The sequence below is a fragment of the Symphalangus syndactylus genome, chromosome 11, assembly GCF_028878055.3.
Source record: "Symphalangus syndactylus isolate Jambi chromosome 11, NHGRI_mSymSyn1-v2.1_pri, whole genome shotgun sequence".
NCBI lineage: Eukaryota > Metazoa > Chordata > Mammalia > Primates > Hylobatidae > Symphalangus > Symphalangus syndactylus.
The window spans coordinates 68,204,278-68,224,749 of NC_072433.2; the positions used below are offsets into that span (position 1 = coordinate 68,204,278).

A 20,472-nucleotide genomic window follows, 5' to 3' on the forward strand; every position below is an offset into this window, starting at 1 on the left:
TTGCCCTGCCATGTCTCGCCGGAAGCCTGCGTCGAGCGGCCTCGCTGCCTCCAGCTCAGCCCCTGCGAGGCAAGCGGTTTTGAGCCGATTCTTCCAGTCTACAGGAAGCCTGAAATCCACCTCCTCCTCCACGGGTGCAGCCGACCAGGTGGATCCTAACGCTGCAGCGCCCCCAGCGCCCACTGTCCCGCCCCAGCTGCCGCTCCACGTAGTAGGTTCTGAGACCCGGCAGGGCCGTCGGAGCTGGGGGGGTGGGGCTTGTGGGTGAGGCGGGCGGAGGCGGGGATCCTCCGCCCGATGATAGGGCTGAAGGAGGAAGGGGCGGGCTGAAGAAGGGGAAGATGGGAAGAGCCCAGCCGGGGCTACAAACTAGATGGAGCGCTGAGGCTTTAGTACTTCCGTTTGAGGAGATAGGCAAAGGTTACGCAGGTTTTTAAGGGCAGGCCTGAGACAGGAACTCAGGTCTCCTGACTCGCATTCTGATGAGGGGGCTTTTGGGCAAGGGGTGCATCTTTTAACCTCCATCCTTTTTTTTTTCTTGGTGGTCGAAGAGTTTTACTGATTTTTTAAAAAAGTGCTGGATTGGGTGACTAGAAGAAAGCTGCCGTTAGGTCTCCAGTTTTTAAGACTGCAACAGCATGGCTCAGTATTTCAAATCACTACGGTTAAAAGCAGTCATATTGTGCAGTTCCCCAGTGAACACTTTTTGTAGTTTAGATTATAAAGTCTGAAATACAATTTGGGTGGATGAAGTTTCTTAGGATGGTATAGATGTGACTAATCATGGAGTCCATGCTGTTGCCATCCTTCAACACAATAAGTACGTTTGTTTGTTTTTAAACCAGAGATACTGCCACGGGAAAAGCCCAAGGGTGACCCCTCACTGGGGTCACCTGCACAGTATTTTTCAAACTGAGGCTGTGGAAGGGCATTGAAGACTGGTTTTTAGCCACCTACCGTATTTTAATGTAGGTGACAGCTTGGGTGCTTCAAAATCTTGTTCCCTTCATATGTATTTCTCCCTTAAAATGATTACTCCTCTTCTGTTTTTTTTTTTGAGGACGACCTACATTTTCATAAATTCACCAAAATTTTGCACCCACTATTTAAAGGGTAGTTGGTGAAGGACTTATGTATGCTTTTGGCAAGTTTTCTGCCAAGAAAAAGTTCATAATCTTGTCACATCTTTAGTGATGAACATAAACCGTTTAAACAGGAGACACTTAAATTGCAATGAACACGTCAAAAATGATACTGTTCTTTTATTACCTATCTTTTCCCCTCTGTGCCTTTGCTACATACCTGTTTATTTCTTAGAGGTATTTTATTTAGCATATGTAAGTAGGGTGATTCAAGTTTTATAATTAGAGAAAGCTGAAGGCTGATTGAGTCAAGACAGGTAGCAGCCTTGGTTTCAATTAATTCTAAACACGGCTTGAGTTGCTGAGGCTCCTGACTATCAGACTCTACCTTGTCTTTTATGGTGTTAAAAACAGCTCACCCATAGGCTTTTCCAGAGCTAAAAGTAGGGGATTCTTTGAAGAGTGGATGGCAAGGAACCTTGTCATTCAGATGTAAGGTTTAAATTACTTCACATACGTCAGGCCCTCTCAAAATAGAGATAACACATCATTTTCTAACCTTCCCGATATAGGCTACAGAAATTGACAGAAGTAAGAAGAGACCATTGGAAAATGATGGGCCTGCTAGAAAGAAAGTAAAGAAAGTCCAACAAAAGGAAGGAGGAAGTGATCTGGGAATGTCTGGCAACTCTGGTGAGTTGTGGGGGATTCTTTTTTCTCCTCAGTCATGGCTCTGGTATTCTGGAATTCTCCAGAGGGCAGAAGAGCCTATTAGAATTGTGTCATTTTTCTTTGTGGAGAAAGGTCCCTTTTGTTCCTGAGCAGAGTGGCCCCCAGTAGGTGATGGTGATGTGTATAGGAGGTTAAGGGGATGGTAGAGCTAGAATTCTGCAGTTTAGCTGTAGTTCTCCCAACTTTCTCCTTTATTCCTTCTAGCTATTTTTGTTCTGGTTATAAAATTAAAACGTTCTTGCTACAGAAATTTCAAACAGTACAGAAATGTGGAAGGTAGGCAGTGATAGACCCCATAATCGCTCCCTTTGAGTGAGACCCACTGCTATTGGTGCTCTGTATATACTTCCAGATTTTAAAAATTTGTACATGTGTATATGTGCATAGTCATAAGCTCACAAATTAGTTTAAATATATTTTACAGATTATATTATATTCTATACTAATTCTTTTTCTACTTAATAGAACATTTTGAACAATTTTCAGTATCAGGACCTGTAGATCTAGTCTCCCCCCTTTTTTTTGCTTAGAGCTGCTCTTTGTGTACATAAAAGGCATTGAATAAAAACAGCATGCCTAGGCTGGGCACGGTGGCTCACACCTGTAATCTCAGCACTTTGGGAGGCCAAGGCAGGTGGATCACCCGTGGTCAGGAGTTTAAGACCAGCCTGGCCAACATGGTGAAATCCCATCTCCACTAAAAATACAAAAATTAGCTGGGCATGCTGGTGTTTGCCTGTAATCCCAGCTACTTGGGAGGTTGAGGCAGGAGAATCACTTGAGCCCAGGAGGCGGAGGTTCCAGTGAGCCAAGATTGTGCCACTGCACTCCACCCTGGGCAACAAAGCGAGACTGTCTCAAAACAAAAAACAAACAAAAAACAGCAAAATAAATACATAAATAAAAACCCAGCCTGCCTGAGTGCCTGAGTTCCTGGATTTCTAGAGGTGGTGTTGCATACAGATAGTTAAGCAGATTTTTCTCTAGTTTTATGGTATCAGAGAATTTGTGATAAGGGAAGACAGGAAATCCATCTTTATTCATTATCCCCAGGAAATTAGGTAAAGAGAATGAGAAAAAAAAAAGTCCCAATTCAGATAGAGGTATCTGTCCAATGGAGATATATGTAAAATATTAATCCTTCCATAAAAGGTAAAATTTGAATTTTAGGGTCAACATGAAAGCTTTAGTATGAAATAACTACAGGAATGGAGATGTGTGGCTAAGGAGAAAAGTAAATCTAAAACTTCACCTTTCTGGAGGGGGCATGCAGGGAGGCGTGACTTGAGAGAATTTGCCACGTGTTAATGTTACAATTCTGGGGCCGCCTACATTTCATTGCTTGATTATTCTTCATAGACCCATTTTTTAGGTCTACAAGCACTGAATGAGCACCTATGATTTTTATTCTAGAGGCTTTTTGTAGCTCATTTATTTTTCCTAAGAATGCTTTTTGCCCTTTTTTTTTTTTTTTTTTTTTTTGAGACAGGGTCTCTTGCTCTGTCACCCAGGCTGGAGTGCACTTGTGCAATCTCATCTCACTGTAACCTCCTGGGTTCAATCTCAGCTCACTGTAACCTCCTGGGTTCAGGCGATTCTCCTGCCTCAGCCTCCCGAGTAGCTGGGATTACAGGTGCGTGCCACCACACCTGGCTAATTTTTGTATTTTTAGTAGAGTCAGGGTTTTGTCATGTTGGCCAGGCTGGTCTTGAACTCCTGGCCTCAAGTGATCTGCCTGCCTTGGCCTCCCAAAGTGCTGGGATTACAGGCGCGAGCCACTGCACCCGGCCTGTTGTCCTCTTTTTATAGAGGGAGAAGTGGGTGATAGATGAAGAGAACTGATGATTATCACAGTTAAGTAACTAAGACCACACGGGGACAGTTCAGATGGAATGTTGTTGAATTAAGACAACACACTTGGCATATTTTAAAATAGGACCTTTGCCACTTGTTAAAAATGGCACTAAGGAAGAAGGGGGAGGATGATTCACTAGTCAGAAGCTGGGTGACTCTTCCACTTCAGTTTATTTCATTTTTTTAGAGACAGGTCTTACTCTGTCATCCAGGCTGGAGTGTAGTGGTAGGATCATTGCTCATGTAGCCTCAAACTCCTGGGCTCAAGCCATCCTCCTGCCTTAGCTTCCTAAGTAGCAAGGACCACAGGTGCATGCCACCATGCCTGGCTAATTAAAAAAATATATATATTTTTTAGAGACGGGTTTTACTGTGTCGACCAGACTGGTCTTGAATTCCTGGTCCCAAGCCATCCTCCTGCCTCAGCCCTTCAGTAGCTGGGACTGTGCTCCTGAGCCATCATACCTGGCAAGTTTTTTTTTTTTTTTTTCCTAATAACAGAATTATTAAGATATAGTTCTTGGGGCTAGGCACAGTGGCTCACGCCTGTAATCCCAGCACTTTGGAGGCCAAGGCAGGTGTATCACCTGAGGTCAGGAGTTCGAGACCAGCCTGGCCAACATGGTGAAACCCCGTCTCTACTAAAAATACAAAAATTAGCCGGATGTGGTGGCGAGCGCCAGTGGTCCCAGCTACTTAGGAGGCTGAGGCGGGAGAATCGCTTGAGTCTGGAAGGTGGAGGTTGTAGTGAGCTGAGATCGTGCCACTGCACTCCAAGCTGGGTGACAGAGTAAGACTCTGTCTCAAAAAAAAAAAAAAAAAGATACAGTTATACAATATGATTCACCCATTTAGCATGCACAATTCAGTGGCTTTTAGGATATTCCCAGAGTTGTGCAACCATCATCAAAGTCAATTTTAGAACATTTTCATCACCCCAAAAGAAACCCTGTGCCCATTAACAGCCACCCCCTGTTCTCCCCCAGCACTCCCCAGCCCTAGGTAACCACTAATCTACTTTCTGTGTATAGATTTGCCTGTTGTGAACATTTCATGTAAATAGAATCATACAATATGTGGCCTTTGGTGTCTGGTTTCTTTCACTTACTGTAATGTTTTCAAGGCTCATCCGTGTTGTAGCATGTATCAGTACTTCATTCCCTTTTCTAGAAATATTCATTTTCTTTATTGTGGTAAAATATACATAACATAAAATTTATCATCCTAGACATTTTTAAGTATACAGCCCAGGAGTATTTAGTACATTTACATTGTTATGCACCCATCACCACCATCCATCTCCAGAACTCATTTAATCTTGCAATCCTATAACTCTGTACCCATTAAACACTAACTCACTGTAACCTCCTTCCTTCAACCCCTGGCGCTTACCATTCAGCTTTCTATCATTTTGGCTACTCTATAATGCATTCATTCCTTTTTATTTCCAGGCAGTATTCCATTGTATATATCCACCTCAGTTCTTAATTCTTCAATTAACAAGTTATTTTTCATACCTGGGATCCACGGGGGAAGGAAACTTTTATACTCACAAGCAAACTTAGATACATTTGAAAAGCCAGTTAAGTACGTATTTTGAAAACCAAGGGAATAATAATAAAGTAAGAGATGCATTGTTTATTAGTCCATTTTCATGCTGCTGATAAAGACATACCAGAGACTGGGAAGAAAAAGAGGTTTAATTGGACTTACAGTTCCACATGGCTGGGGAGGCCTCAGAATCATGGTGGGAGGTGAAAGGCACTTCTTTTTTTTTCTTTTTTTAAATTTTACTTTAAGTTCTGGGATACATATGTAGAACGTGCAGGTTTGTTGAAAGGCACTTCTTACATGGCGGTGGCAAGAGAAAATGAGGAAGAAGCAAAGGTGGAAACCCCTGATAAACCCATCAGATTTCATGAGACTTACTCACTATCATGGGAATAGCACGGGAAAGACTGGCTCCCATGATTCCTCCCACTGGGTCCTCCCACTGGGTTACCTCTCACTGGGTCCCTCCTACAACATGTGGGAATTCTGGGAGATAAAATTCAAGTTGATATTTGGGTCGTGGCACAGTCAAACTATATCACATTGGAAAAGATTCAAAAATATATTTTTAGCATAAAGGAAGTCATGGTAAACAAGGTAACTGTATATTGGAAAAGTCATATTTAGAAGAAAAGAGTCACTATATTTCTTTGGAGATTCTTAGCCTTTAGCATATAAGACATCAGAGGTTTTTTATTTTTAATTATAGAGGGTTGTGTTTTTCTCTGGTTGCTTTCAAGATTTTCTCTTAATCACTGATTTTCATGTTTGATTTTTTTTCTGCTGCATATAATCTGCAGGAACACATAATTGATTTTAGTGGACCTTGTCTCTTCCCTCCCCTGCCCCACCCGAGACAGCCTGTGCTCTGTAGCACAGGCTGGAGTGCAGTGGCACAATCTCAGCTCACTGCAACCTCCACCCCTCCAAGTTTAAGCAATTCTCCTGCCTCAGCCTCTGGAGTAGCTGGGATTACAGGCACTCGCCGCCACGCCTGGTTAATTTTTGTATTTTTAGTAGAGATGGGATTTCACCATGTTGGCCAGGTTGGTGTCGAACTCTTGACCTCGTGATCTACCCGCCTCGGCCTCCCAAAGTGCTGGGATTACAGGCGTGAGCCACCGTGCCCAGCTGCCTTTGTCTGGTTTTTAATTTTTATTTCTTCATTTATTTTTATCCTGTTTAGAGCTCATTTAAAGCTTCTCGAATGTGGGTTTATAGTTCTTATTAAATATGGGAAACTTTTTTGGTTGTTAATGTTTCACATTTTTTCTGTCTTTCTGTCTCTTTTGTCTTCTTCTGAGAGTTTATTACAGGGATGTTAACTACTTGATATTATCTGTTAAGTCATTGAGGCTCTTTTCATTTGTTTTCCAGGCTTATTTCTCTTTGTAGTTCCTTTTGGATAGATTCTACTGCTCTGTTTTCAAGTTCAGTGGTCTTTTTTTCTGCTATGTCTAATCTGCTGTAAATCTCATTCAATAAAATGTTCGTTTCCTATATTGTATATTTCATCTCCAAAAGTTCCATTTTGTTCTTTTAAAGTATCTTCCAGTTCTCTATATGAGTATATCTCAGTATAGCTAAAAAAAAAAAAAAAAAATCCTTTTGCTCCTCTTTTTGCTCATGTTTTCCTTTACATTCTTAATTATATGAAGCATATTTATAAATTGTATTTTCTTGTTCTTATATGCTAATTGCATCATCTCTGTCATTTCTGGGGCTGCATCCCTTGACAGATTTTTCCTATTTTTTGCATGTCTAGTAACTAATTATTTGGATCATGGATATGTTGAATCTGTGTTGTCTCCTGCTGGAGTTTGTGTTTCTTTAGAGTGCTGGACTCTGTTCTGGCAAGCAATTAAATTCCTTTGGATCACTTTGGTCTTTTTAAGGATTGTTTTTAAACTTCGGTAGAGAATAATAGCCCTTACTCTAGAGCAACTTTAGTCACATTCTACGTACGGCTTGACCTTTTTAGAGTTTGAAAGGGATGCATAATAGCAGTAGCACACCATTATATCGTATTTCCACAATACAGAGACAGTAGACATTAGTAACATTAAGAACGTAAATACAGTCATATGCTGCCTAATGACAGTCAATGAGGGACCACCTATACAACATTAGTCTCGTAAGATTATACTAGGTATTTTTACTGTACCATTTCTATGTTTAAATATGTTTAGATACACAGATACTTACCATTGTGTTACAGTTGTCTCTAGTATTCAGTACAGTAACATGCTATACAGGTTTATAACCTGGGAGCAATAAACTATACCATATAGCCTAGGTGTGTAGAAGGCTATACCATCATCTAGGTTTGTGTAAGTACACTCTCTGATGTGCACACAATGATGAAATCACCTAATGACACATTCTTGATAACATATCCCCATCACTGAATGATGCAAGACTGTCAACACCTGTAGTAAGTTTTAGGAAGTGACTAAGTATTTATTATTCAACCAGTAGCATCTGCCAGCCATAAGAGTCCCTGATTATTTCATCTCTATTTTTAACACTTTGGTTTTAAATACTGTCAAAGTCAAATAAAATATAGAGACAAATCTCTAAATTTAAAACATTTTATTTGGGGTGGGGCACGGTGGCTCACGCCTTTAATCACAGCACTTTGGGAGGTGAAGGCAGGCGGATCACCTGAGTTCAAGAGTTCGACACCAGCCTGGCCAACATGATGAAACCCTGTCTCTACTAAAAATACAAAAATTAGCCAGATATGGTGGCACACACCTGTAATCCCAGCTATTCAGGAGGCTGAAGTAGGAGAATTACTTGAATCCAGGAGGCAGAGGTTGCGGTGAGCCGAGATCGCGCCATTGCACTCCAGCCTGGGTGACAGAGTGAGACTCTGTCTCAAAAAAAAAAAAAAGGAAAAAACATTTTATTTGGGAAGCAAGAATTGCAATTTGGGACATACACACAGACCAGGTGGTCTTTGGTATGTTTGAAGGACAAAGAGAAAATTGGAGGTTTTATTAAAAAGGAGAAATAAGCCAGGAGCAGTGGCTCACATCTGTATTGCCAATGCTTTGGGAAGCCAAAGCAGGAAGATTGTTTGAGCCTAGGAGTTGGAGACCAGCCTAGGCAACATAGGAAGACCCTGTCTATACAAAAAATAAAAAAATAATTAGTTGGCCATGGTGGCACTTGCCTGTAGTTCCAGCTACTCAGGAGGCTGAGGTGGGAGGATCTCTTGAGCCCAGGAGGTCAAGGTTGGAAAAAGAAAAAGAAATGTATTGTTTTGAACGAAGGTTCATTGGTACTAGGAAAATTTGGGGGAACTGGCAAGCTCTGATTAGTGAATGACTGCAACGGGTAAAACTAGCCTTAAGAGTCACAGCAGGTTGTTTTAGCAGCTATCAGGTAAAATTGGTTTCAGGTTACAGTAGGCAGTTTTAGCAGCTAGGCTTGCAGAGAATTACATTTTTGGAGCAATGATATGTGCTCTCAGTGCTTTTTCCCCTGGCCTCTCTACTCTGTTTTAATTGAGTATGACAAGAATGACCCAATTCATATGATCAACTTTCACAATACTTTTTATTTTTTTTCCAACAAATACAACTCCAAGATCTTCATCCCACCTTCATTCCAGGCAAAGTTTTTTTTTTATATCTATAGGAGGGAAAATCTTTGTATAACATACACACTTATACTATACTTTTGAAGAGCGATACAAATATACATTTCAAAAAAGAGAGTAATAGTAAACAAGGTGAATATGCATTTGAGAAAAGAGTCAAATTTAAATTTTTGTAGCTAGAAAATTGACAGGAGACCTAATGAAAGCCTGTGAAGAGGTTTAAATATAAATAGGGAAAATTTTAAACTATTTTTTTTGAAGCAACAAAAGCAGAGATTTATTGGAAACAAAAAGTACACTCCACAGGGTGGGAGTGGGCCCTAGCAAGCAGCTTGGGAGCAATTTTAAACTTTTAGAAATGAACAAAATACAACTCTTGCCCTCAGAGTGTTTTTGCTTTAATAGGGAAGGTAAGAGGTGATAAATGTGTGCAGTCCCAGTTCCTTTACATTTAGTAGCAACAACCTAATAGTAGTGCTCTAAACGGTGAAATACTGTGTTCTAGTACATGGTAGGGATCCAGAATATGATAGTTTCCCTTCTTTTAAGGATTGCTTCTTTGTGATGAGTGCCACAGGGAGATGTGATCTTGTTAGAGGAACACAGAGAAAGAAGATGATTTTAAGCTGTGAAAATTAGCAGAAGGTTTTATGGGAAAGGTAGATTTCAGATGGGTCTTGAATGAATACAATTTTGACATGCAGAAAGCATACCATGGGCAAAGTGATGGTGTGTCTGAGTATGGTGATTTGGTTTTCTTGGTAAACCCCTGATGTCAATATCAAGTCTTTCCGCTTGAGCTAGTAAGATTTCCCAGTCAAGAGTCCTCCCAGCTTCTGCCTGGAGGGGAGTGCTCTGGCTGCTTGGGTTCTGGAGAGGCCGTGGATCTCAGCATACATTGTGTCTGTGTTCCTATCATCCTTCTGGGTTAGGTACAGTACTCCATCAACTGTGCTTGTTTTGCCTTTCCAGGGAAGAAATCTCCAGTTGGCTGCTGATGTGGAGGAAGGACAGTTGTCTTTGAGCTTGGAGTATGGTAGGGGTTTAGGGAACAAATTGCTTTGAACCAATCCTCTTTTAGAACCTCCCTTTATTCCTTTCCAGAGCTACTGGTACTCTAATTCCTGAGTCTTTTGAGCATTTTGTGTTGTAATTAGAGTTGGCTCTTGGTTTTCCTAATTACTGACTTAGGATTTAGCTCTCAAGTGTGCTGAATTGGTTATTGTTCATTTGTTTTCCTTTCTAGCTTTAGATAATCTCATTTGCAGTTGTTACCTCTCCTCTCTGTCCTTATGGGCATATGTCTTCAAAAAAAAAAACAAAAAACAAAAAAAACAAAAAAGAAAAAAAAACTCTACTATAGTAATGAGGTTTCAGGAATTAGTGAAATTGCATCTGTGTTTAATATGTCATCTTTACCCTGAACCCAGTGTTTCTTTCTTTTTTTAAAAAAATCACATTATAGTTAGGTTCATTGCTTTATTGGGAATCTACCTCTTTAAAAAATTCTATGCTGGTTATGAATTAATATAATGAGACCAAAATACTATTGTTCTATTTTCTTCTTATTTGCTACCTAAGAGCCAAAGAAATGTCTGAGGACCAGGAATGTTTTAAAGTCTCTGGAAAAATTGAAAGAATTCTGCTGCAATTCTGCCCTTCCTCAAAATAGAGTCCAGACAGAATCTCTGCAGGAGAGATTTGCAGTTCTGCCAAAATGTACTGATTTTGATGATATCAGTCTTCTACGTGCAAAGAATGCAGTTTCTTCTGAAGATTCGAAATGTCAAATTAATCAAAAGGTATGTAACTGCTATAGATGAATATCCAGTTACCTAGAATAGTGGGTTTTGAAGTACTATCAGGTTCTCTGGGGTCATTCATGGCAATGGTTCCTAAACTTGGATGATCTTCTGAATCATCTGAGGGAGCTTTTGTGTTTTAGTTTAGTTTTTTACATCCCTGGAGATTCGATTTACTATGTTTTGGGAGGGATTAATTGGTTTGTATGAGAACAAAACAAAAGCCTTCCAGGTAGTTCTGAGGTATTGCTGGGATCAGGAGCCCTTGACTTGGAGGGATTCTTTATTGACAATTAATACAAGCACAGTTTCTTACAGTCCTCCTTAGAGTTTCCATGATTACCGTGGAAAATCATGATGGGCAACTTAGATATTTTGAGGTTTCAGTTGAAAGCTTGATAGATAGAAAGTAAATTCAAATGTAAGCCACATGAACATGGGCTTTTTACTTTATCCACTATTTGTTTTGAGACTTTTAATGGTTTTCATCATTGCAGAATCAGGGAATTTAACTCATGCTCCATCATTGAAATCTGTAATTCAGAATAGTGATTGGTTTGCAACCTTAGCTTTACATTGGAATCACCTGGAGAACTTAAAACAAAAATTACCATTAAGAACCTTCCCTCAGAATCTTATTTAATTGGTTTTCACTGAGAAATGGACATGGATATTTTTTAAAAGTTTACATTTTATTTTGTATTTTATTTTTATTGATGGGGTCTTACTCTATTGTCCAGGCTAGAGTACAGTTGTGCGATTATAGTTCACTGTAGTCTCAAACTCCTGGGCTCAAGCAATCCTCCCACCTTAGCCTGCAGATGAGGTGAGACTAAAGGAAAAGCAGTCATTTTAATCTGTAGCTGTGATTGATAACCATTGAATTAGAGAAATGGTTCTATATATGTATATGTGTGTGTGTATGTATATATATGTTTGAGTCATTGAAATTCTGATGAAAGCTGTTGGCCTTTTTCCTCAGAAAAATTCTCAAGCCAACAAAATTTTGCCTATAATTTTCAAGATTTCACACCTTTCCCACAAAGTCCAGATCCATGAACTCCTCCCTCAGCCAGGCTAATATTGATTGACTTGTCTTAGATCATCAGGAAAAAAAAGGTGTTTTTGTTTTTAGTCTCTTTTAATACTTAGAAGCAGTTCACCTAAGTATAGTGGTTATTAAGCATAGAAGTCATAAAGTTTATTCATTAAAGCTCACTTTATTGATAGGAGCATTTACTCCAAGGTCTCAGAAGAGCATATAGATTATTGCTTTATACATAGAATGATCAACTTGGCATTTCCACATCACAGGAAATTAGAAGTAAGTAGATAGAGGGGCACCTAGAAGCAGTGCCATTCTTACAAGCGATAAGCCGTTTGATGGCATGGATAGACGTGGATGAATGGCAAAAAGCTACTGAGTGAACATAAATGCCCCATGGTCCAGGACCATTAGGGTGGGGTCAGCAATGCCATAACTCTCAATAGGTTTTGAAATACATTCTGATCACTCTGAATTGTCCAGACAAGGTTAAATTGAGTTCAGCATACTGTCTCTGGGAATATGAAATAGAATGTAATGTATCTGATGAGTATTTCTATCCAAATCTTTTTTTTAAAGTTGCTTATTTTGTTACCCAGGTATTAATATGGACAATAAACCCTCATGACACAAGTTTACCTATATAACAAACCTGCACATGTACTCCTAAACTTAAAATGAAAGTAAAAAAAAAGTTGCTTAATATTCAGGTATTTAGATTGATTTAATTGTTAGCATCCCATAAGGATAAAACTTTTTTTTCCTGGAAGCTTATCTCATTTCCTAAATGAATAAAGAATAAAGTAAGAATAAGTTTTTAAAATTTAAGAAATATATTTTCTGTGTTGATTCACTTTTATACTACATAATATATACCTGCATTTCACATAAAAGTCATGGAAACAAAATAGGAAACTCATCAAAATTAAAAGCAAATGCATTCTCAGGTATAGGAAAATTGTTATGCAATCCTTGGGGTGTCGCTTCGCCAGCTGTAAATCTCTGTGGCTGGTGGTGCCTTTGCCCGAGTTTTTACTTGGGCCTGCTGGGCTCATTCCTCCCACTCGGCCTGGCAGGCTGTGCTTGGGTTTTGCTTTTGGCCTGAATCTCGCAGCTGCCAAGGGTGAGCCAGGAGTGGAGTGGTGAGGGTGAGGGGTATGTGAGCAAGTGACCATGGGGTCTGGCCCCTGTGCACTGCCAGGCATGCTGGCTTTGGCAGGGTGGGCAGCTCCAGGTGCCAGCGTGAGTGAGGGCTGGACCAGGTGTACCACAGACAGCGTCCACGGCTGGCACCAGCGAACACAGTGGTGCCCAGAAGCTTGGAGATTCCAGAAACTGCAGAGCCCCAGAGAGGGTGTCATAGACCTGGCTTAGGAGCCCCTAGGTCTGAGCTCCCCAAAGGTCCACAGCTCTTCTCTCCTCTCTTCTCTCCTTGTTGCTGCAATGTGGCAAGTAAGAGATGTGTTTCAGGCCTGTTTGTGTTAACAGCTCTTTTAGCCCTGCCATTTGGTGGGTCCCAAGTTCTTGTCCTGCTTCCAGGAAGAATGAAGTATGTGGACAAGTGGAGGGTGAGCAAGGCAAAGAGGGGCTTTCTTGAGTGACAGAACATTGAGGGGAGACCCACAGTGGGTAGCTCCTTTCTGCAGGCAGGGCATCCCATCAAGTGAGAAGTGTTCAGCCTTCAGCAGAGAGGGGACCCTGGAGTGGGTAGCTCCTCTCTGCAGGCAGGTTGTCTGCTTGTCTCTTCAAGTTTGGCCGAGTCTGGGGGTTTGTATGGGCTTGAGAGGAGGAAGTGTGTGCTGATTGGTTCATGGGATGCCATGGGCGGGCTCAGAAAAAGCACTGTAATTCTAATTCTGGTTTGTCAGCCTGGCCCCCAGGCTTCAGGCTGTTCCTGGCTTGAAGGTGGGGCTTCACCCGGACCTGACCCTTTCTGCCCAGGAGCCTGTCTGCCTCCTGCCATCATCCATGGCACCCAGGCTGTTTGTGCCATGGGGCTCCTGCAGGACAGCTCTGAGCTGCCCTCAGCCCCCTCGTCCTCCTTCCCATGCTCATCATTGTCCAAAGTCCAGAGGGGGCCGAGGCAGCAGGGGGCTGGCATGTTAGCACTGCCCTGAGCATGTGCACATCCGGCCAGGTTGCACCAGTTCCTAGGCTTGGCCTCAACTTTGAGATCAGAGTGGGTCCTGGGAGCTGGGAGAGGCCAGGCAGTTGGAGCAGGTACTTCTGAGCCTGCAGAAGGAGGGGGAATTCCCTTTCTGGGCCCCTGAGAGTGCAGAGATGCCCGGGTCCACAGCCACAGCTTGGGCGGCTGTGGCTGCAGCTGCACCCAGGAGGGCAGGGCTCCTGCCTGCTCCCAGCCCCCAAGAGCACAGGGATGCCCAGGTTTGCAGCCAGGACTGGGCAGCCACAGCTGTGCCCAGGGAGTGTGAGGCTCTCACCCTGCCAACTCAGAAGGGGATGAGGCTTCTTCCACCCATTTCTGGCTCCTGTCAGTTCTGTGGAGCATGCAGCCCTGGCTAAGCCTCTCCTACTGCAGCTGGCGTTACGGCAGTGGCTGCTCCAGGTGGGCTGCCATTGCCATCATAATGACCTGGATTTCTCTTGCCAACCGTTCCACACCTCACCGTCTTCTTATTGCTGATCTTTGGAGGTTTGCTGGACTGCACTGTTCAAATAAATTGAGTTTTTTTTTGAAAAGTTAGTATCTCTCCCTGATGTCCCGGTGAAGCTAAATTGTTTTAAACATTTGGGAACTACAAAGTGTACATGTTTCTGGGTTTTCTTTTGGATTGGGGTTCCCATTCTTGGGCCATTTTGCTTCTCTCTCACTCTCACCTCTTCTTTTTGGTCACTAGACTTTTAGGCCATATTTTTGATTGTAGGGGGAGCTGGGTAAATTTTTAGAAGTTGGCAGTGACAGAGTGGTAATTAATTAGAAGTTGGATTTAGCCTATAAATTTGTCTCATTTACATTTTTCTAAATTAAGTCTAATAAGCGAGGAATTTTCCCTAAGCTGTGAATTGGAATTAATTATGGTTCCTCACAGGTAAGAATAGTAGGAGTACTAATGTTGAAAATGTGGCCTTGTGCTGTATATTTTTTAACAGCTCTTTCTCATGTTTCTTTACCAAGAGAATCATGGTTCTTTCTTTCTATAAGAATTTATAGAATGTGCTGTCTTTTACAGTGTGCTTGGAAGTATAAAACATTAAGTGCAGCTTTATCTGTTGGCATGCTTTGCTCAAAGTGGTTTTGCCCTACTCCTGAGAGAGAGCCAGATTTGTCGCCATTGGCCTTTTGTGCATTACACACCTGAGAATAAATAAAAAGAAAATAAATGTTAATAATAGATTTAATGAAATCAAATTTAAAAACAAGTATGTAAAACATTAAGATATTTAGACTTTCAAAATTTGCATAAAAATTCTGTGATAGCTTACTTACTTGGTTCATAATTTTTTTTAACCTTTTGCTTTGAAAATATTTGTAACCTATGGATAGTTTGCCTGAATGCTACAATGTGCTTCTATAAACTTTTCACCTAGATTCCCTAAGTGTTAGCTTTTTGCCAGATTTTCATTTTCCGTCTCTGGGAACTTCTTATTGTGGTTAATATTTTTAAAACTTCATAATAATCTTTTGGTTGCCAGGACACAACACTTTTTGATCCCTGTCAGTTTGGATCATCAAATACAAGTCATGAAAATTTACAGAAAACTGCTTCCAAACCAGCTAACAAACGGTCCAAAAGCATCTATACGCCGCTAGAATTACAATACATAGAAATGAAGCAGCAGCACAAAGATGCAGTTTTGTGTGTGGAATGTGGATATAAGTATAGATTCTTTGGGGAAGATGCAGAGGTAAGTCGTTTTTTCAGGCACTATTTTATGTTTTTCTTGTCTAGCCTTAGATATTTTTCAGTATTTTTGTTTCATTTTCTGACCTTATATAAAAGCTGATTTGATCAATCACCTTTTAAAAAATACTGTTATGTAAAGTAAAAACTAAAAATGAACACAAGAAACTTGGTGGGAACCCGACTTGGTGGGAAAAAGTGAGGGGTCTCTATTGGAATGTTAGCACTTATTCTCCATGGTACTAGGCCAATACTTTTTATCCATCCAGAGTTTATTGGATGAGTCAATTAGTGAATACACCGTAATCATGTAAATATGTTTTCTAATGAAGACTCAAGCAAGAAAACATTTTTGAGATGTATAGAAGTTCCTCTGTTTACCCTTAATTTATGAATTTTCATAGCCAGGAACAAAGTTAAGTCTCAGTGGAAGAACACATGAACTTTGCCAGCTACCACCAGAAGTTGTTTGAAGTTTTACAGATCTCTTTGTGTGTCAGTCAACTTGGTGTCTTAGTCTAAATTGGGATTGTGCCAGGTGTGGTGGCTCACGCCTATAATCCCAGCACTTTGGGAAGCTGAGGTGGGTGGATCACTTGAGGTCAGGAGTTTGAGACCAGCCTGGCCAACATGGTGAAACCCCATCTCTACTAAAAATATAAAAAAAATTAGCTGGGTGTGGTGGTGCATGCCTTTAGTCCCAGCTCCTCAGGAGGCTGAGGCAGGAGAGTCGCTTGAACCCGGAAGATGGAGGTTGCAGTGAGCCGAGATCCTGCCATTGCACTCTAGCCTGGGCGGCACAGCAAGACTGTCTCAAAAAAAAAAAAAAAGGGATTGTATTTAATGTTGAAATATTTATTATAGGCCCTAGTCAAGAAGGTTGAAAGTGAAATTTGAACATTTCATGGGCAAACTTAGGGAAAGTATTGCAGATGAGACCTTTGTTGGAAGTCATGAATGCTTGTGATGATTCTATAGTTTGAGACCTGTTTGGATTGTACACCGGAGAGTGATGAGGTAGCATGTCTGTACCTCCTGCATGGGAAGTAAAGACTTGGCCAACTTTTTTTCTTCAAGTTTCCTAAATCCTCTGTGGCAGCCAAGCAACGTTCTCTAAGTCAGATGCATTATGCTGTGTTCTGTGATATTAGGCTCTGAGATAGTGTCACCATGTTTTCTGAGGGCAGGAACAAATATGTAGTTGGCATCCCCTACGCAAAGGAGAGAAACTATCTAGGTTAAACAGTAAATTCAGGCCTGACCACGGTAAAGGCTGATGTTTTTCTGCCCTTCTGTGAGGGACTAATAGAGTTCACAGAAGGGGTGAGGTTGGGGGGTGAGAGTGTTGGAATTAGAGTTCCATGGCTTCAGTGGGCAATATCTAAGCCATGGTGCTTTCTAGAGGAAATCAGGGAATCAGATGGTGCTTCATGGTTCTATATTTCTATCAGTCATGCATCATTAATTATTAGCCAGCCTGAGGCTTCTCTTTTTACTTTTTCAATGATTCCACTGTCCGGATGGGTTCATCATTTCTGCATACTCTGTAGTGTCTTCTAAATGTCAGTCATTTGCACATGCCATGTAGCGAATTCTTACTCTTTTACAGTCTCATGATCTCTGTATTGGATAGTCTTTGTGTAGGGAAAGCTCTAAGGATATAGAAGACCTATCATATTTTTCTGAGTCTTTTGTAGATACAGATGTTGATACTGAAGTTAGGTCACTGGAACTGCCCAAAATACATTAAACCATAGGCTTCTATACAGGGAACTTTTTTTAAAACTTTTTATTGACATAGTACACATTTAGATTAAGTGTACAAATCCTAAATATATACCTTGATTAATTTTTAACAAAGTGAACCAACATCACATAGGGAATCTTAAAATATAAATTTATTGATATTTTCTTTTTTCATTTTTTAGATTGCAGCCCGAGAGCTCAATATTTATTGCCATTTAGATCACAACTTTATGACAGCAAGTATACCTACTCACAGACTGTTTGTTCATGTACGCCGCCTGGTGGCAAAAGGATATAAGGTCAGCTTTCGCTTTAACTTGTGGGAAAAGGAAATTGGGATTCTCTTCCAGAGAGTGCAAATGTGTTTTGTAAGGTGGTAGGTAGGCTTCAATTGGTTTAGAATTTTGCATTTTAGAGAACTGAAAGTGTTTCATAATTATTAGTATTATACATTTGTGAGTTTTTAACATATTGTTAGATATTTAGGGTAAATTTTTAAACTCTGTGATAGTGTTTCTTAGCGATTTATCCACCCTTGTCAACTCCTTTAAGCCCTACATCTGAACATTGTGGACTGATTATTTTAACCGTTTCAGAATTAACCTTTAAACATTTTGAAAGGAGTTTTTACAAGTCATTTTTTGTCATTTGATATCAATATTTCTTATTTTTGTTGAAGGTGGGAGTTGTGAAGCAAACTGAAACTGCAGCATTAAAGGCCATTGGAGACAACAGAAGTTCACTCTTTTCCCGGAAATTGACTGCCATTTATACAAAATCTACACTTATTGGAGAAGATATCCTTTTTGGATGGGAGTTTTTCTCTTAAATGATACAAGGGCTTTGTTTGAAGATGGCAGGTTTTGTTTGTTTGTTTGTTTGTTTTTAGTTGCTCTTTGGGAACTTTTTAGATGAGCTGAGAGGCATTAAGGTGAACCCTTTATTAGGTGTGCTATTCAAGAGGGAAGCAGTGGCTGGAAACAAGCATCTTTTCACATGTCATAGTAGAAGGTCAGTTCATCATACTTCAAGAGCAAGAAAAAAGGCAACCCTAATAAAAGACGATGTCAGGTATCTGATTTGAAATTGTATCTTCCTTAGCCCATTTGTGGGTAGTAGTTAGGTGCTTAGGGCCTACAAGCTCCTCAGGGTCTTTCCAAAGTGAGACCTAAAAAATAACTTATTGAAGCCAGGCGCGGTGGCTCATGCCTTTAATCCCAGCACTTTGGGAGACTGAAGTGGGCAGATTGCTTGAGCCCAGGAGTTTGAGACCAGCCTGGGCAACATGGCAAAACCCCCACAAAAAAATACAAAAAATTAGCTAGGCATGTTGGCACTTGCCCGTAGTCCCAGCTACTTGGGTGGCTGAGGTGGGACAATCACGTCAGCCTAGGAAGTAAAGGCTGCAGTGAGCCGTGATCATGCCACTGCATTCCAGCCTGGGTGACAGGAGTGAGACCCTGTCTCAAAAAAACAAACAAACCAAAAATTCAAAATGTGAAAAGAAAACTGCTGAAGTCAGAATTAAGACAGAGTTAAATGCCTATAAAATATAGCGGTAGCCCGTCTTCATTAATTGTTAACTTTATAAAAATTTTATTACTTTTGAAAATGGGCTGTGGGTGAAGTTTTCTCACTTGGTAAGATTTTTCGGTATGCATAATGATCGCCCCTAAATTTATGGTCATTCATAAATGCAGTGTGTTATTTGATGCCAAATAATTTCAAAAGCAAAATTGTCAATTTCAAAAGCCAAGTAATTATATGTAAAATTAGACCAGAGTGCGTTTAAAAAAAATTACTATGGGGTGGAATCAGTTCTCTGATAATGGAATAATGGAGGGATAAGAAGGCCTTAAATGTTACTGTGTGAAAGTATTATTTCTGTTATGGTTTATTACAGATCTGCTTATTTCTCAGCTCATCTAATTCTAAGGACTGTTTTGTTCCATGAATACTATAAATAGGGAACAGCTATCACTCAAAATGGGCTCCAAACTATTAACAGCCTTGTGTTGTTCTAAGCTGATCAGGCTGTAAGAACCTGGTATTTTTATTTTTTCTTTTGCCAAAGCTTGACTCTCTTATTTGAAGCCCATTTCTAGTACAGTCCCCCTCCCTGCTTTTCCTTTGCTGCTTTTATGGGTCCTATGTCCTGATGTCCAAAGATATGTCCAGACTTTGCCCCAAATCAGCTGTCATCCCTGAGGTTTAGTTAATGGACTCATTTTATACACACATACACAGACATACACGCACATATAATGTATATATGTTTCTGTTTTCTCATGTCTTTAAAAAATTCTCTTGCTATATCTGGGTGCTCTTAGGTACATTAAAAGAGGAAAATAATTTACACCATTTTAGTGTATTTATACTTTGAATCGTGGAATTAAACATTATGGGATTGTTAAGGATTCAAGTCCCAGCATTATCCAAGTGAAGAAGTGGGTTGATATTTGGGCCTCCATGGGGTCTGATGTACTCCACTAAGCCCTTTGGAAGTAAGATACTGGTTATCTGTCTTCATGATCTTTATATCTTAGGAAAGATAAGGCATGCAACTATGATCCAAATAAATCAGAAGAATGAATACTGGGCAGAAGATTTTTGCAAAGGGCAGAAGTACTGGGTGAAATGAACCATCATTTTATTATTTTTTTCTTTATTTTTATTTTTTATTTTGTAGAGACAGCATCTTGCTCTGTTGCCCAGGGTGGTCTCTCAAACTCCTAGCCTTAAGTGATCCTACCACCTTGGCCTCCTAAAGTGCTGGGATTACAGGTGTGAGCCACTGCGCCTGGCTGTGAACCATTATTTTAAAGGAGAAAATAGTTAATATTATTGGAAATTTAGCATATTAGGATTTAGAATTTAGCAAATAAAATAATTATTTTTCTTTAATTATTATTAAATGTGAATCCCCTAATCAAGCTGGATGATGCTGTAAATGTTGATGAGATAATGACTGATACTTCTACCAGCTATCTTCTGTGCATCTCTGAAAATAAGGAAAATGTTAGGGACAAAAAAAAGGGCAACATTTTTATTGGCATTGTGGTAAGTACTTTGCAGGTGAGGAACAAATGTTAGTTGTTCATGGTATCTCTAAATATGACCTATCATGTATGGTTTATAATAAGGATATCTGATGAAGTGTACCTTCAGATAATTATACAAGAAAAATATT

The 20,472-nt window shown here is 40.3% G+C and overlaps 1 protein-coding gene across 3 annotated transcripts in view; it reads left to right on the forward strand.

Annotated features, from left to right (window-relative positions):
• Positions 1–10: 10 nt before the first annotated feature.
• MSH3 (mutS homolog 3) overlaps positions 11–20,472 on the forward strand; it is a 235,127-nt gene continuing 214,665 nt past the window's right edge. For 2 of the 3 annotated variants that reach the window (XM_063612172.1, XM_055298178.2), the window contains exons 1-7: positions 11–211; positions 1,655–1,775; positions 10,408–10,628; positions 15,328–15,540; positions 17,465–17,581; positions 17,962–18,079; positions 20,197–20,342. In XM_063612172.1, the coding sequence (XP_063468242.1) occupies positions 11–211; positions 1,655–1,775; positions 10,408–10,628; positions 15,328–15,540; positions 17,465–17,581; positions 17,962–18,079; positions 20,197–20,342 (1,137 nt within the window). The remainder of the gene's footprint in view (positions 212–1,654; positions 1,776–10,407; positions 10,629–15,327; positions 15,541–17,464; positions 17,582–17,961; positions 18,080–20,196; positions 20,343–20,472) is intronic. The other variant, XM_063612173.1, reaches the window with a different exon arrangement.